Below are 16,047 nucleotides of genomic sequence, written 5' to 3' on the forward strand. Positions count from 1 at the left end.
AAAAAAATAAAAACACATTGAAATTTAGTTGACCTTCATATGCAGTCGCATCCCACGAACTCCCCCACAAAAACCAATTCAAACCATTTCTATTAATTTGAAAATCACTATTCGATCTCTCCCTCTAAAATATGAATAAGCATTTCTTTTTCTCTCTTTTTTTTTTCTTCTTTTCTGTGCGGTAAGCCGCCGCCCTTTCTTTGTCAAGAGAAACTTCTTATCTAGAGAAGGAGAAGGCCACACCGCACACGCCACCCTTCCAGATCGACCAACTCTTACCTTTCTAGAATCACGCGCAGACATATCATTGCCATTTTCCCACGCGGTACGGCCCAGTCTCACCCTCTCACGTGCAATTCGCTTCCTATATAAAATACAAACCACACCCAATTTCCTTCCACCAAATCAGCCACCTCAAAGCTCCAACGCCCAAGAAAATGCAAGTAATTACTTCTCTACATTCCCTTGTGCTTTGCAACTCATTGCACCGGCCGAAGATAATCGGGTTTGGGTTCAAGCAACTCCATAGGCCTAACAGAACCGCCATGGTTTATGCATCGAACAAGGATGCATACGGCCACGATTACGACGGGAAGGTCGTCGACGAAAACATGGTCGTTCTCCGACAAAGAATTCACGAGATGAGGATGGAGAAGATGAGCCACGAGCCGCCTTCTCATTGGATGGAATGGGAGAAGCAATATTACGCTAATTATGGTTCGCATGTTTGTGAAGCAATGCAGTTGTTGCAATCCCAGGTGATGAATACAAGGCCTAGCTTGGCTTTGGGAATGGTGGCTCTTATTATGCTCAGCGTACCAACTTCAATGGTGCTCATTGTGTTTCATTTGGTGGAGTTAGCTGGGATTACTCCTTAGCTAATTTGCCAAATTTTGTGACATTTGTACACATATATTTCACTCTTTTAACGGTAATTCATTTATTTAGGGAAAAATATATTTTACCTTTCGAAGTTGATCATTTTTTTGATATTGTCTCTAATGTTTAAAAAGTAACAAACAATTACTCAAGTTTCGACAGTTAACAAATTTGCCTATCATTTAGTGTTTTTTGTCTTTCTTTACGGAAAATCATCCACATGCATGTGACACTTGGATTTTTAGGGGATGATGTCCCCAGATTGCCCCTAGGGTAAAGTGTAAAAAAAACTTTTTGGGAAAACTTTACTTTAAACCTCTAAACTACTGTGCGTTTTGAAAAGACTTCCAAAAATTTAAAAACTCTCAATTTATACCCTTAAACTTTCAATTTCAATCAATTTGCCATCCTCCATTAGTTTTAGCCGTTATCTTCTAACGGAAATGCCTAAAAAGACTGAATTACCCTTCGATTTTCGTTTATTTTATTTTTTAATTTTCCTTTAGGTTTATTTAAAGTCGTTAACTTTTTTCTTTTTTTTTTAAAAAATAATAATTTGAAATTTTATTAAAAAAAGAAAGTTAGGGGTATAAACGTCATTTTATCACTTTTAACGTTTAAAATCTAACAACGATGAGTAAATTGATTCAAATTGAAAATTCAGGAATGTAAATTGAGAGTTTTTTGAATTTTTGGGAGTCTTCTCAAAATACGCGGTAGTTCAGGGGTTTAAAGTGAAGTTTTTTCAAACTTTTTAAAACGGTTAATACAAAATAAAAAATATTTTTTAAAATATAAAAAAATAAAAACAAAAAATAAAGAATGGTCAAAAAAAAAAAAAATTGACGGAGGGTCTTTTTCACCAAGTTGAAACTCCCATGGGGGATCCAGCCAGCACGTATGCTGTAGTTTAAACAACGATCAAGATTAAATCCGGAGAAAGAAGAGCCTCAAAGATTGTCCCTTCTCAACCTTTTTCTCTTAATTACATGAATCTTCCCATACATGTTAGTTTGTTGTTCAAAAGAATATTGTTCTCACATGTAAAATTATGTGATGATTTCAAATGAAAGTATTTATGATTTTATGAGAGGAATATTAAACATTGATGATTTTGTATCAAGATTATAACCTTGACACCTACAAACATTCTTAAACGTTTCTAGGAGTTGTAGAACTTCTAGGAACATTTTCTTTGGATTGGATTACGTGCAATGGGCTCGGAAGACCCAAAACAAGAGTTGGATTGGGCTAGGACTGTTCCTTGCTGGGTGAAAATACACTACCCCGCGGCCCCGCCCGCAGTGCAAAGTCCAATCAATTTTTTGGATATTGCCTCATATATTTAAAAAGTGGCAAATCCCCCATGTCGGCGAGAATTTGGCTTATATGTTATCATGTATGCTGTAGTGTAAGCAACGGTTAAGATAAAATCTAAAAGTTGACTTACTTTGAAAAACTTTTAATATAAGAGAAAATGAAGAAATATATTTAAAGATTCAATCTTGACCGTTACTTAAACTATAATATGCATGTTGTTATTTTAATAATAGTATGTAAGCCAGATCGTCTTGATTGTATATTGAATTCTCAAAAACTCTTTGATAACAAGTTTGGGCTTTAAATAAAACTTTACATCTCGCAGTTAGCTTCCTCGTTATGGTTTGACAATTGAAAAATAAAATAAAATAAAATAATTATAGTTGACTACAACCATGAACCACCTGTCCACGGCATCAAAATGTATATTTTTTAAAGCCTTTTTTTATTTTTATAATGTACACAAAATTCAACAATAGTTAATTATTTTGAAGAACAAATAAATATATATATTTATCGGCCTGCTTGAAACCCATTAAGCAGGCAATAATTCAAAAAAAGTCAACAGTAATAGCTTTTTTTTCCCATAACTTATTAAGTAAGAGATGGACTTGAGAAAAAGAAAATCCTTAATGATTATTAGATGTATTAATTACTTTTTCTCGAGCTGAGATGTACCATGCAAACCATCCGATCATGCTCCTCCATTATTTGTTCTTAATCATCATTTGACCAGTTGAGACACGTGTTCTTAAGACATTGGTTAATCACATGCCAGACATCACTTTTCTAATATCTATAACCATATTGTATAAGTCTATAAATAATATCACTCATATTTCTCACATCTATAGCGTTAATGGAATCCACTTCAATTCTCTCTTCCCCCCTTCTTTCTCGCAGACCAAAAAATGGCCGCCTCTGTCATCCAAAGAGAGCATCCGCCAGAGTTTTTGCGTCGAGAAAAGAAGCTCGCGACCAAAATCATTGCGGCGGCGGCAGCCGGTTAGTGGACGGAAGCATGATTGTTCTCCGGAAACGAATGCATGAGATGAAGATGATGGAGAGGAACTATGAGCCACCGTCCGATTGGATGGATTGGGAGAAGCAGATTTACACAAGCTACGATTCGTTTATATGCGAGATGATGGGTTTGTTGCAAATCCAGCTGATGAACACCAGGCCAAGCTTGGCTCTAGGAATTTTGGCTATGCTAATTTCGAGTGTGCCAACATCGACCGCTCTGGTTTTGTTTTATTTGATGCAGATTACTAAGGTTGTCTTGGCTTAGATTCACCTAATTGGATAAACCATGTTTTTTTTTTTTTTTTTTAAGTTATTTAGCCAAAATTAGTGCTTGCACTGCCAATAAAATTGGATAATTTCTAATTTCTTGGCACATCTTGAATGATTGAGTTCATCTATATATACAGGAACTTGCAAGAGTAATTATGCAAAAATATGGTGTGAAAGTTGATATAATAGCGGTTACATCACACCATGCAATTCCATTACATCACACCATTAATTATTATTTTCGATTAAACTGATAAAAAAATATAAATTTAATCACTTAATCATTACTTTAACAATACAAACATATTAACATATTATCTTCCATATACATAAGGAGACCTTCCTATCAATTCACCTCATTAGTGATAACAATTCTTGAATTATTGCTTCCTTTCCCAACAAGAAATTAAGTAGAAATAATTATTGCAGCAGCATCAATCTCAATGATCCAGTTGAAGCTTGATCACATTTTATGCGCAATCATAAAGAATACGACTTCCCTTCAAATTAGTTTAGAATAAATTTTTTTCGACCTACTCTAATAAGTGACAAGCGTCATTCAACATTTATAAATTTTTAAAAAGTTAATGTATTAGTTCCTAAATTAGTGAAATAACACTTACTAACATATTAAAAAAAATAATAAGAAATAACACTTGACACTTATTAAAGTAGATCGAAGAAAATTTTCTTCCGTCCAAACATAATTGCTTCTTTCCCAAACCAATGCAACTCCTTCAATTGCTGCAGACCGATTAATACCTGGAAGACAAAACAAAAGGTTAGTAGAAATACACTCTATTTATTCCTGCGTTTCAAAATGATAATTTAATTTTGTCTGGCTTCCAAAAGATAAACACGATATATATTTATATCACCTACAATATTAAAAATAAAAAAAAAAAAAAAAAAAAAAGTAGTTGGAAAAATATCCCTAAAAGTAAATAAATCTATTATCAACAGTCATAACATCTCTAACATAAACAAAAAAAATAAAAATAAAAAAGATTTAAGGTTTTGGAGAGCAGGGAGCTCCCTTCAGTCCAAGACGTGAGAGCTTCAAGTGATCACAGCTCCTGCATCGTTGGATCAAAAACACACCTTCCACGTATCGGTGAGTTGTCGAGCCAACGAGTCAGCAGCTGAGTTTCAGCCCCTTAAAACTGCCTCGGACTGGACTAAAGAGAGCTCCTTCTTCCATAAACCCTCAACTCGATCTCTCACAAATATTATTGCATGGCATGAGAAAGGAGAAGATGGGGGAAGGTACGAGGAATGAGTGGGAGGCAATGGGGGGCTTTTATATGTAGAGGAGGAGCGAAACACGACATGCAAATCTAAATGCAGCCTGAGAGAGAGATTTGGGGCAGGCGTCTTATTAATCATTTCTACGTTGTTTCAAAATTAATATATGTATAAAGCTCTTTCAACTCGAAGCAGACAACTCCCTATGCTTCGTACTCTGCTAATATCTTGTCATACAGCTGGACGGCTCATCAAATTTGATAGAGCAATTTAACAATCATCTTAATTTAATGTGTTATGGTCTAATGAAGAATGTGGAAATTGAGAGGATTATTTAGTGCAATTACGAGGGATTATTTGTTCGAGGATTTTTCGGCCAAGTTTTTCTCTTAAAAGCATCTACATTCGATTCAACATAATAGTTTTCTTTTTTTTTTTTTTAGTTAAGTAATTGGGTTAAAATAACTCTTTCATTCAGCTTAACAAACTAGTCAAGAGTTTGCTGAGATGCTACAATGCTCAACAACTTTGTTGAGCAGTACAATGTATAATTTTATTAATAAAAAATAAAAAAATCATTTCATCATCTCTAGCTCTAATTAAAAATTATTTAAACTTCTCTCTATTCTCTTGTAGAACTACATAAAAAATAAAAAATAATAAATTTTAAATAAAATCTTAAAATGTTGAGTCAGATGTAAGTACTTTAAAAAAGTTGATAGTTAAAATAAATAAAAAATAAAAAAGGTGATATTTTGATTAAATTTAGTTAAACTTTTGTCGAGCCGAACGTGAATGCTCTAATTACATTGAAAAAGTGAAATGGAGAGGACCTTTTTTTTTTTTTTTTTTTTTTTTTTTTTTTGAAAAGGAAGGGGGCTGAAGCAAACAAGGATTCAGCAGACCAGGGACATGATCTTTTATTTTTTATTTTTATATTTTTTTTAAAAAAAAAAAAATCAAACATTTTATTTGAAATTCGGGCAAAATATCCTCCACAAAGGACGCATTAGATGGCGACGCTACCGGGAAGAAATGTGCAAGCTGTTGCACTAACAAACAAACAAGGAATTGAATCACGCGGAAATTGTTGTGAAATTAAAGGTAAAGTTAAAATTTTATAAAAATAAGTCAAGGATATAATAGTTATCGTATAATTTTTAACGTTTAAAAACTAACAAAAATGTTTAAATTGACTGTAATCAGGGACGGAATCAGCCTTGAGACTGGACAGGGGCCATGGCTGAAAAAATTTAATGGGCAGGAGCCCATTAGCAAAAAAAAAAAATTAACCATAAAAAAATTATTTTTACCTTAAAAAAAAAAAAATTTTCATTTGGGGGGGGCCCTGGCCCCTGCCAGTCCCCCCCTTCCTCCATCCTTAACTGTAATTGAAAGTTGAAGGTTCAAATTGAGAGATTTTGAATTTTGAGAGAGTCTTCTCAAAACACGCAGTAGTTAAGAGGTTTAAAGTGAAGTTTTTTCTGAATATGATTAAGAATGTTTTTAAGTAATAAATATGATTTTTCCCAAATGCCTTATTATATGTCATAGAGCAAAAAAGCAAAGTTTAAATTTGCAGTAGACGCAAGTGTTCTTCCATTCCAAGTGGGTTTCTTTTATAGTCATTCATAGAAGTCTGAAAAAGGGTTTACAAAAACTTCCAATTATAATATGGAGCTAGCATTGCAGTTGCAGGTCCCAAGAGGAGGCTTTTTCCTTTTAAATCTTTTTCCTATATTACTATTTTGCTGCTTTGCCTTGATCCCAAAAGAAATCATATATGATGTCTGATATTCAGGTCATGTAGATTTATGAATCTTTGTTCACAAGCTGACTAGAAAGCAGGTAGACTAGTTTCTTCCCAACTATTTTTTATTTCCCTCCAGCTTTGGTTGGATTTCCGCCTGCTGTAAATGGTTGTTGAATTTCAATCCCAACCAAATCAGTTCATTTGGAAGCCCTTGACAAAGATGATTGTGTACTCTTTGGCAGAAGCTCAGGTGTGTTTTGGAGGTATTGATTGATTCGTGTTGAAGATGAGTTAAAATGGTGTACCTGAGCTGCCACACTCACTTACTGTCTCCTAAGAACCAGGGAATCTTACTATCTAACCCCCAAGTACCACTCCGTCTTGTCATTTCACTCACTTTTGCATTTTCTACTTTTTCCAATTTTTGTACACTTCTCAGCACGAGTGTCAGTCTCTTCAACATCTTCCATATATTTAGGGTTTAAACCCTTTTTTTTTAAAAAAAAATTTATTTTATAATAATTTTTTTATATAAATAATAATAAAAATAAGGAAGTTTAATTATAAATGGACCCACACTCTCATTTTCACTTTCATATTTGTAGGTGACACACCGACGTGACTAGTCACACCACTTTTATCATCATTGAAAAATATACTTAATTTTAATAATATTTAATTGAATCTTTTTATTTTATATTTTTATATGTTACTAAGTGAGTTGGAAAAGTACAAAAACTTTTTATTTAGTGATCTCCCTGAGAACTCAAGATCATAATTTTTGCTGTCCCTTTTTTTTTTTTGGTTTTCGATAACTTTCAAAGAAATCCAAATCATATATGAGCAAAATAAGGAGATTGCTTTTTGTTTCTCCTCCACAAAAGGAGAGAGAAATCCTCAAATCTCTCCCTCCAAATCTCCCCCACCGACGGGGAAAAGGATCTTCTCCATTTTAAAATTTTTCAATTTTTTTTCATTTAGTGCATTTTGAAGGGTTGTGTTGTCCAAAAGTTTTAATGATGGTGGTGCATTAAATGCAATACCCTTCAAAATGCACTAAATAGAGGAAATTGAGGGATTTTGAAATGGAGAGAATCCTATTCCCACCCACGGGCCACTGCCACCCACCGTCGACCCTCTCTCTCTTGAAATGTCAATATTGTTCTAAACGTACGCTTTGACCGAAGAAATCAATCAAACATATGAGACCAAATCCAGAGACCCCCAAATGGAAAACCCAATTAAGAAGATGGAAAAAATATTAATTTGTTCTATAGAGACCCCAAATCCAGATTTGGCCTCTCTCTGGAAATTTTTCACACCTTACCCCCCGTCGACGCTCTCTCTCTCTCTCTCTAGATTTTTTTATTTTTTTTGTATTTTAGATTTAATTTTTAAATTAAATTAATAAAAAAAATTAATATGTTGACGTGGCAAAACGATGTGTTTTAATTAGGACTAATGGCGGTTAGAAAATTTTGACGGTAGGGAATTTATTGGCATTTCGATTGACCTAGGGAGTAAATTTTTGAAAAGAAAAAAAAAAAAAAAAAAAAAAAAAGACATAGTGAGGTTTTAGTTTTGGCTAGTTGACTCAAAGACTTATAATATATTTACTCTTGTTAAAATTATACTTCCTCAGGCATATACAATAGTAACAATCCCACGCATGTTTAGCTGCATTATAGTTTTAATTTTTTGCTTTTACTTTATAGTCAGATTTGTTTAAGATTGCGTTAAAAGAGTTTTAAAAGTATTTTTAATACTTAAATAGTTATTTAGACAACAAAGTTTTTTTTTTTTTTTTTTTTTGACATGTCCACACAAGAAGGAGGAGGGGGATTCGAACTAGTGACCTTCGCTTTATTAGGCGTGATCCCAACCGATTGAGTTACCTCTTGGGGACAACAAAGTATTGGTTTGCTAACAAAATTTAAAAAACACTTTTTTGTTTAAAAGCTTTCAAAATTGCATTTTAGGAAAAGTTTGAAAATGGTATATTTTCTAAAAAGTTCTTTCAGGCTTTTTCTATAAACAAAAATTATATTTTTAAACATAATCACAAATAGGCTCTTAGTAGTGCACACTAAAAAGTGTTGCAATTTTAGACGCTTTGTATTGTATACTTTTGTACTAGTGCTTTAATGTTAAATTATTAATGTATAAATTATGACATATATTTATGAAGTCCGATATATATACTTTTTGTCACACATATATTGTATTATAATTTTTATTTTGAATTGTGTTTACCATATTTTTATATATTATAATAAAAAGAATATATAAAGAGAAAAAAAAATTATTATCATTTTATTTTATTAGTTTGGGAACCACCCCAACTAAGACAAACTTCTAGATCCGCCACTGGAAAGATGATGGATCATCACATCTCTTAGGGTTTATGACTTTGTTAGAGAATCTTTTATAATGGCTCTAAGATTTCATGGATTGGCATCCAAATCAAGTAGTTTCTGCATATCACTTACTCCTAAAATTCACTACAAAACCATTTCCTAAACAAAACAATACCTTCAACACATGTGTTGGAATGAAGCTACTAGCTTCTTTAACATCCAGCCTAATTTCGACGGTGACTTTTTGGAGCAAACTTTCTTCTTTTGCTGGTATGTGGTAACAAAATGTTGTGATGATCATACCAAATATCTTTTCCATTTGCATTTATTAACAAGCTCTCGAACAAGTTTTTATTAGCCCAAGTGTTGGAATATTTCAATAAAGATGTGTTATTTCTCCTTAACATGTATAAATAAAATATAAGAATGACATACCTCTATTATTCTCAGTACAAGCTTTTAATATATGTCTGACGAATCTCATGTAGATGCCCAAACATATAGAAAAAAAATTGTGTTTTGTGTGTAGAAAGAAACTATTACATTCAACACTATTTTCACATAATGACCTAATGAAGCCTAATTGCCAAACTTTATTTATCTATAAGGTGAGAGTAAATAGCTTCTTCATATGTTCACAAAAATTGATCCATCCCATTATGGAATCCCGATCTCCTTGAATTCTTAGAGAATTCGAGTTTCTCAAATTTCTAAATCTGGTCGTCTATTCTATCTAAGGATTAAAAAAAATGCCATTTTTTTGTCTTATTAAGGAAATGTAATAACTCATTTTCTCCCCAAAATAAAAATACAAAACAATGATGTTTTCTCTCTAGCAAAACCCTAGTGGAGAAGGACCAATGCTTTCCAGGTAGCGGTGAGTCTGTGAAAGGCAACAGTGCTGTTTTTTGTAATTTGAAATCTCAATTCTATGGAGGAGGAAATACCAAAGATGTGGGAAAACCTCAACCTCAATGAGGATGAGGAGGTGGAAGTGGGAATCAAAAGTTTTGAACTAGAAGAAGGGGAAAAACGGGGACGAGCATGTATTGTGGAAAATTGATTGCGAAAAGAATGAAGAGCAAGGAGACCCAAAAGTCCACGTTGACTCAATGGTAGAAACTAGCAAACAACCCTCAAGGTCTTTGGAGAAAACATGTTTCTAATTGCAATTGAAAATCCAAGGGATAAGCAGATGGTGTTGGAGGGGAGACCGTGGGTGTTTGAAGGGTGCTTGTTCCTGACAGAGGATTAAATAGGAATTGCTCAGCCAACCAAGTTCTTGTTTGACAGAGCCGCCTTCTGGGTTCGGATGATCAACCTACCTCTGGCTTGCATGGGGCGTGAAATTGGCAGAAAGATTGGAGAGACGGTTGGAGTGGTGAAGGCTGTTGATATAGATGGCGACGGGATGGACTGGGGAGAATTTCTCCGAGTCAAGATTCATTTAGATATAACAAAGCCTCTTCCGAGGGGATGGAAACTCAATATTGAAGGAAAAGTGAAGTGGATCCCGTTTCAGTATGAACGCTTACCGAAATTTTGTTTTCACTGTGGAATTATAAGCCATGGTAGAACTGGCTGTACTAAGAAAAGTGATCTACGACACCCAGAGACCAAACCTCAGTATGGGCCTGGACTGTGGGTGCCTTCTCCAACACAAATGTCTAAACGTAACAAAACGATGCAGAGGTGAGGATAGGCCAATTCAGACCAATCTCCAACAGGTGAGCGGGAAAGGAGGTATGGGAGGAGTTACACTCGAGAATATGACCGGAAAAGGGACGAAACAGCATATGATGCTACCAGAGAAACCTTTCTAACCAGTCAATCCCAATCACCTAGAAGGAAAGAGGGGGATTTTCCAGGAGAATCATTTCCGGCCAATCAATCCCGATCACCTAGAAGGAAAGAGGGCGAGTATTAAGGAGAAATTCAATGAGGCGTAAAGGGCAAGAGTGCAACGGATGAATCCCACCAGGATACTCCAGCTATTAGGCGTGATTGTAAGAGTTCCCAACAAGAGCGATATCTGGGTATTAATGCTGGAGAAACAGATGGGAGTCAAATGTTATGAAAAAGGAAAGAAACAGAAGGTGCGGGTAACGGCTCTTTGGTAGGGAACCTTCAAGAAGTTAGTGGAAACACGGGTCATACTTCAAGCCCGAGGGGAGCTGGATACCCAGGCCCAAGCCTAGCTGACATAGCCAGAACGATGAAGGTGGCCCAAGATACAAAGGGCCAGAAAAAGCACTGATATCGTGGAAAAGAAAATTTGTTGAGGATGTTGAATCACAAGCGCCTATGTAGGAAAACAAGAAACAACGTGGTTTCAGCAGTGAGGATCAGGTATGGATAAAGGAGAAAAAGTTAAGTGGCAAATTGAGACATTCCAATGGATTGGGAGTGGCGGAGGCTAGGAAACAGCCCCGCTGACCGCAATGACGACCCTCAATTGGAACTGCCAAGGGCTTGGCACCCCATTGACAGTTAGAGACCTGAGTCGTTTTGTGAGGGAAAAGAAACCCAACTTAGTTTTCCTTATGGAAACCAAGCTTTGTCAGAATAAAATGGAAGTAATTAGATGCAAATTGGGATACCATGGTTTATTTGTGGTTGACTGTATTGGAAGAAGCGGAGGGTTGAAGTTGTTATGGGATTCGGAGACGAAAGTGGAGATCCAGAATTTTAGTCTGATAAGTGCCAAATATTGCATATTTGGACCCCTTTATTTACATTAGTTAATCCTTTAGATGTGTCATTATTTAATATTTTGTGTTAGTTTTATGTTTTTAGTATTTTGTAGGTCGTTGAAGAAAAACTACAGTTTTAAAGGAAAAAATGCAAAGTTTGGAAGAAAGCATACTTTGAGAAAACCTAAATGATGTGATTAAGTTTAACAAATCCAAGAAAAAGGTTAAATCGGATTAAAGATCAGATTGGATTAAATTTCATATTGGATAAGATTTCGGATTGGATTCAAATTCAGATTCTGCACATGTCTCAGTATTTTGACCATAAATTTCCCTCTCAAATATTGGATTGAAGTGATTCAAGAAGCATTGGAAAGCTAACTCAAAATAATACAATTCTATTTGAAATAGGATTTTCCTAATTCGGACGGTTACTATGCCAAAATCACCCCGCACTAAAAGGACGCAAATCTGGACGAATCCTATTCCGATTTCAGACTTCTATTTTGACTGGGAGACAGACCTCCAAATTATCTAGGTTTAATAGGGCTTCTAGGATTTTCCTAAGCCTATAAATAGACTTCTTTGCATTCAAGAAAATATATACAATTCTAGAGACTAGTTTTGGGATACAATTTTGGAGACAAAATATAATCCACAGCTTTTCTGTTAGTTTAGTTTTTTTTTTTTAGGTTTAGATTTTAGTTTCATAGTCATGTGGAGCTAAATGCTCAACTAAGGTTGGGGATGAAGCCTCACCGATGAAGAACAACATCGCTTTATTGTAAGTTTTTATTATTCCGATTTTATTGGTTTATTATTTCAATTGTTTTACTTCTTTTTAATATGTAGCATGATTCTTGGATATCTTGTTGTGATTCAAGGATACACTTGATGATTTAGGATAATTTCACATAATTGATTACTTGGTTTTTAACTCATAAAAATTGGATATCCTTTGTGATTTGTTCTACGGATACATTTGGTGTTTCAATTAAATTTGGATTCATTTTGTGATTTGGTCAATAAATGGATACATACGATGTTTTTGATTAATTCTTTGAAGCATAGTAAAACATACATAAGATTTAAATTGTGAAAACTTTGGATTAATATTGATAAATATATAATATGTTGTTATGATTTTGTGAGTGTAGATTCCGCATCCTTAGTGACTTTATCTATTGATTTACTTAGTTTATGTAGTTTATGTTTAGTCTTCTAATTTTCAAAAATCAAAATTTAAAACTCTTTTGGAACTATGTTAGGATTTAATTAGTTTAAATATAAATTGCTATTTCAATAATACAATTCTCTGTGAGATCGGCCTCGCACTTGTAATCCATTAACTACAATTGATTCCTGCACTTACGAGTTAATATAAATTGACACATCAATCAACATCATATAAACACTATAATCAAAGTTCCCATGGATACCCCACCATGGAAGCTTATAGGCTTTTATGGACATCTGGTACTGACTAAACGTCACACAACATGGAGTCTACTAAAAATCTTAGCGCAATTTAAGCCATTGCTATGGGCTTGCATAGGTGACTTCAATGAGATATAGACATCTTCGGAGAAGTGGGGAGGCAATGTGAGACATAAACATCAAATGCAGAACTTCCAACAAGCCTTGGAGGATTGCAAGCTTACTGATTTGGGATTTTATGGCCCAAAGTTTACTTGGAGAAACTGTAGGGAATGGGAGAATTTTATAAAGGAAAGGCTTGATAGGGGTGTGGCAAACCAAGCATGGAGGGATATGTTTCCAACAGCCGAGGTGCAAGTGGAAATTGCTATAGGGTTTGACCATTCCTCTATTATTTTACATCCTACAAGTACGGCGAGAGATAGGAGGTATGGACAAAAATTCCGGCATGAGGCAAGTTGGACTCTTGAAGAGGAATACCCAGTTGTGATTAAGCAAATATGGGAACAACCAAGTTCGGGTGGCAGCCACTGGGACAAGTTGGGCGTGAAATTAATGGGTTGCAGGAGACCATTAGTTCAATGGCAAAAAAATAAAAAGGACCCAAAATTCTCGAAGCTTAAATCCAAGCTCTTGGAGTTGCAAGGGAGGGAAGGGTTGGCTTTGTGTGAAGAGGAAAAACATGTTCAAAAGGAGTTACAACTACTTTTGGACAAAGATGACGTTAGATGGAGGAAGCGGGCAAAGAAGGTGTGGCTAAAAAATGGGGACCGGAATACTAAATACTATCACGCATGTGCAAACACTAAGCGACAGAAAAATTTCATATACACGATTATGGATGTGGAGGGGCAGAAATGGTAGACATCAGAAACAGTGGCCATGACTTTTGTTAACTATTTCTCTGACTTGTTTAAAGCAGGCCAGAGAAGGACATGGAACCATGCCTTAGACACCTTGGGAGTCTCGGGGGAGATGAATGCTGAATTATTGAAGGGGTTTACCAACGAAGAAGTAAGTGCGGCAATTTTACAAATGGCTCCTCTTAAAGCTCCGGGCCCGAATGGATTCACGACATAATTTTTTCAAAAAAATTGGGCAACTATTGGGGAAGAGGTATGTAAAACTGTAATTGAGATTTTAAATTTGGGAGTGATGCCTACTACTTTGAATTTGACGCATTTAGTCCTTATTCCTAAGACTAAAACCCTTTCACGTGTCATTGAATTCCGTCCGATAAGCTTATGTAATGTGTTGTATAAAGTATTCTCCAAGGTCCTTGCCAATAGATTGAAGAAGGTTTTACCATTTATTATTTCCCCAACACAAAGCGTTTTTATCCCGGGGAGGTTAATTTTAGATAACATTTTAGCGGCTTATGAGACTCTCCACACTATGCATTCCGGTATGAGGGGGAAAAAGGGGTTCATGGCGGTAAAGCTTGATATGAGCAAGGCATATGACCGGGTAGAATAGAGATTTTTGAAAGCAATCATGAAGGCATGGGTTTTGATGATCGGTGGATTTGCCTGATTATGATGTGCGTAACATTGACTCAATATGCGGTCTTAGTAAATGGAACTCCATGGGGCAAAATCACTCCATCCAGGGGTCTCAGATAGGGAGATCCTATCTTACCGTATCTTTTCCTGATCTATGCTGAGGCTTTAAGTTCCATGCTGACTAATGCCAATTGTAAGGGGAGGTTGTCGAGCGTTCCTACTTCCAAAAGAGGCCCCCATATTAGCCACCTGTTTTTCGCAGATGATAGTTTATTGTTTTGTAGGGATAATCAATCACACTGGAGTGCCATGACGGATATATTGAAGATGTATGAAGGGGCATCCGGACAAAAAATGAATACAAGCAAGACTTCCATTTTTTTCAGTAAAAATACTCCAATGGAGGATCAACGACAGATTTTGGAGATATCTAGAATACCAACCACTCAACAATATGACACATATCTGGGGCTCTCGGCACTTGTGGGGAAGTCGAGAACAACGGCTTTTCGAAGTATCATTGAATGGATATGGAAGCGACTCCAAGACTGGAAACTACAGTTCCTATCTCAAGCTGGAAAAGAAGTTCTATTGAAGGCGGTCATTCAAGCGATACCTACTTATTGCATGAGCGTGTTCCTATTTCCAAAGGCCTTATGGTTGGAAATAAATTCTCTCGTGCAAAAGTTTTGGTGGGGCCATAAGGAGAAGGAGAAAAAAATTGCTTGGATGAGTTGGAGTAGAATGGGGGTCTTGAAAGGGCGTGGAGGCATGGGGTTTAGAGATTTCAATTGTTTCAACAAGGCCCTCTTGGCGAAACAGGTGTGGAGAATGTGGAAAATGCCAGACAGCCTCATTGCAAAAATTATGAAAGCAAAGTACTTCCCAGATTGTTCCATTCTTGAAGCTTCAAAGGGAAAAATGCCATCTTTTGCTTGGAGAAGCATCCAAAGTGCTTGTGATATTGTTCGGGAGGGCCTTGTGTGGAGGGTGGGGAATGGTGAGAAAAGACATATTTGGCATGATAAGTGGTTGCCTGACCCGAACACCTACAAGATTCAATCACAACTGGCGGTGCTTGCACCATCGGCTAAGGTGAATGAACTTGTGGATAGCAATACAAGGTGATGGAATGTCAATCTCATAAAACAGATTTTTTCACTAGCTGAAGTGAAAATAATTCTATCCATACCTCTTAGTAGCACAAATCAGACGGATGGTCTGTTGTGGAGGGGTACGGTAAAGGGTGAATTTTTGGTTCGCACCGCTTATCACTTGCAAAAGGAGAAGAAGGAAGAGGGTCGAGCCGAATGTTCAACCTTGAATTCAAGTGGTGATGTGTGGAAGAAGATATGGAAAATGCAGGTGCCAAATGTAGAGAAAAACTTTCTCTGGAAGGCTTGCCATGATATACTACCTACAAGAGAAAATCTGCACAGGAGGAAGGTTATCGATGATCCGACGTGTCCCATCTGTGGACTAGAGGTTGAGATGGCTTTCCATATTCTATGGCATTGCCCATCAACCATGGATGTGTGGTGTGAAGGGGATCGTAAATTCCAAAA

At 35.8% G+C, this 16,047-nt stretch overlaps 3 protein-coding genes across 3 annotated transcripts; all 3 read left to right on the forward strand.

Annotated features, from left to right (window-relative positions):
* Window positions 1-437: 437 nt before the first annotated feature.
* Window positions 438-878, forward strand: LOC132178201 (uncharacterized). Its single transcript, XM_059590649.1, has one exon. It carries the CDS (start codon window positions 438-440, stop codon window positions 876-878), a length of 441 nt encoding a protein of 146 aa, XP_059446632.1.
* A 2,180-nt stretch (window positions 879-3,058) lies between these two features.
* On the forward strand, window positions 3,059-3,490 carry LOC132178202 (uncharacterized). Its single transcript, XM_059590650.1, has one exon. The coding sequence runs from the start codon at window positions 3,059-3,061 to the stop codon at window positions 3,488-3,490; it is 432 nt and encodes a 143-aa protein (XP_059446633.1).
* A 9,673-nt stretch (window positions 3,491-13,163) lies between these two features.
* Window positions 13,164-14,060, forward strand: LOC132178204 (uncharacterized). The gene is made up of 2 exons (XM_059590651.1): window positions 13,164-13,776; window positions 13,903-14,060. The coding sequence occupies exons 1-2, from the start codon at window positions 13,164-13,166 to the stop codon at window positions 14,058-14,060; spliced, it is 771 nt and encodes a 256-aa protein (XP_059446634.1).
* Window positions 14,061-16,047: the final 1,987 nt, after the last annotated feature.

Source organism: Corylus avellana, chromosome ca4 (genome assembly GCF_901000735.1).
Source record: "Corylus avellana chromosome ca4, CavTom2PMs-1.0".
Taxonomy (NCBI): domain Eukaryota; kingdom Viridiplantae; phylum Streptophyta; class Magnoliopsida; order Fagales; family Betulaceae; genus Corylus; species Corylus avellana.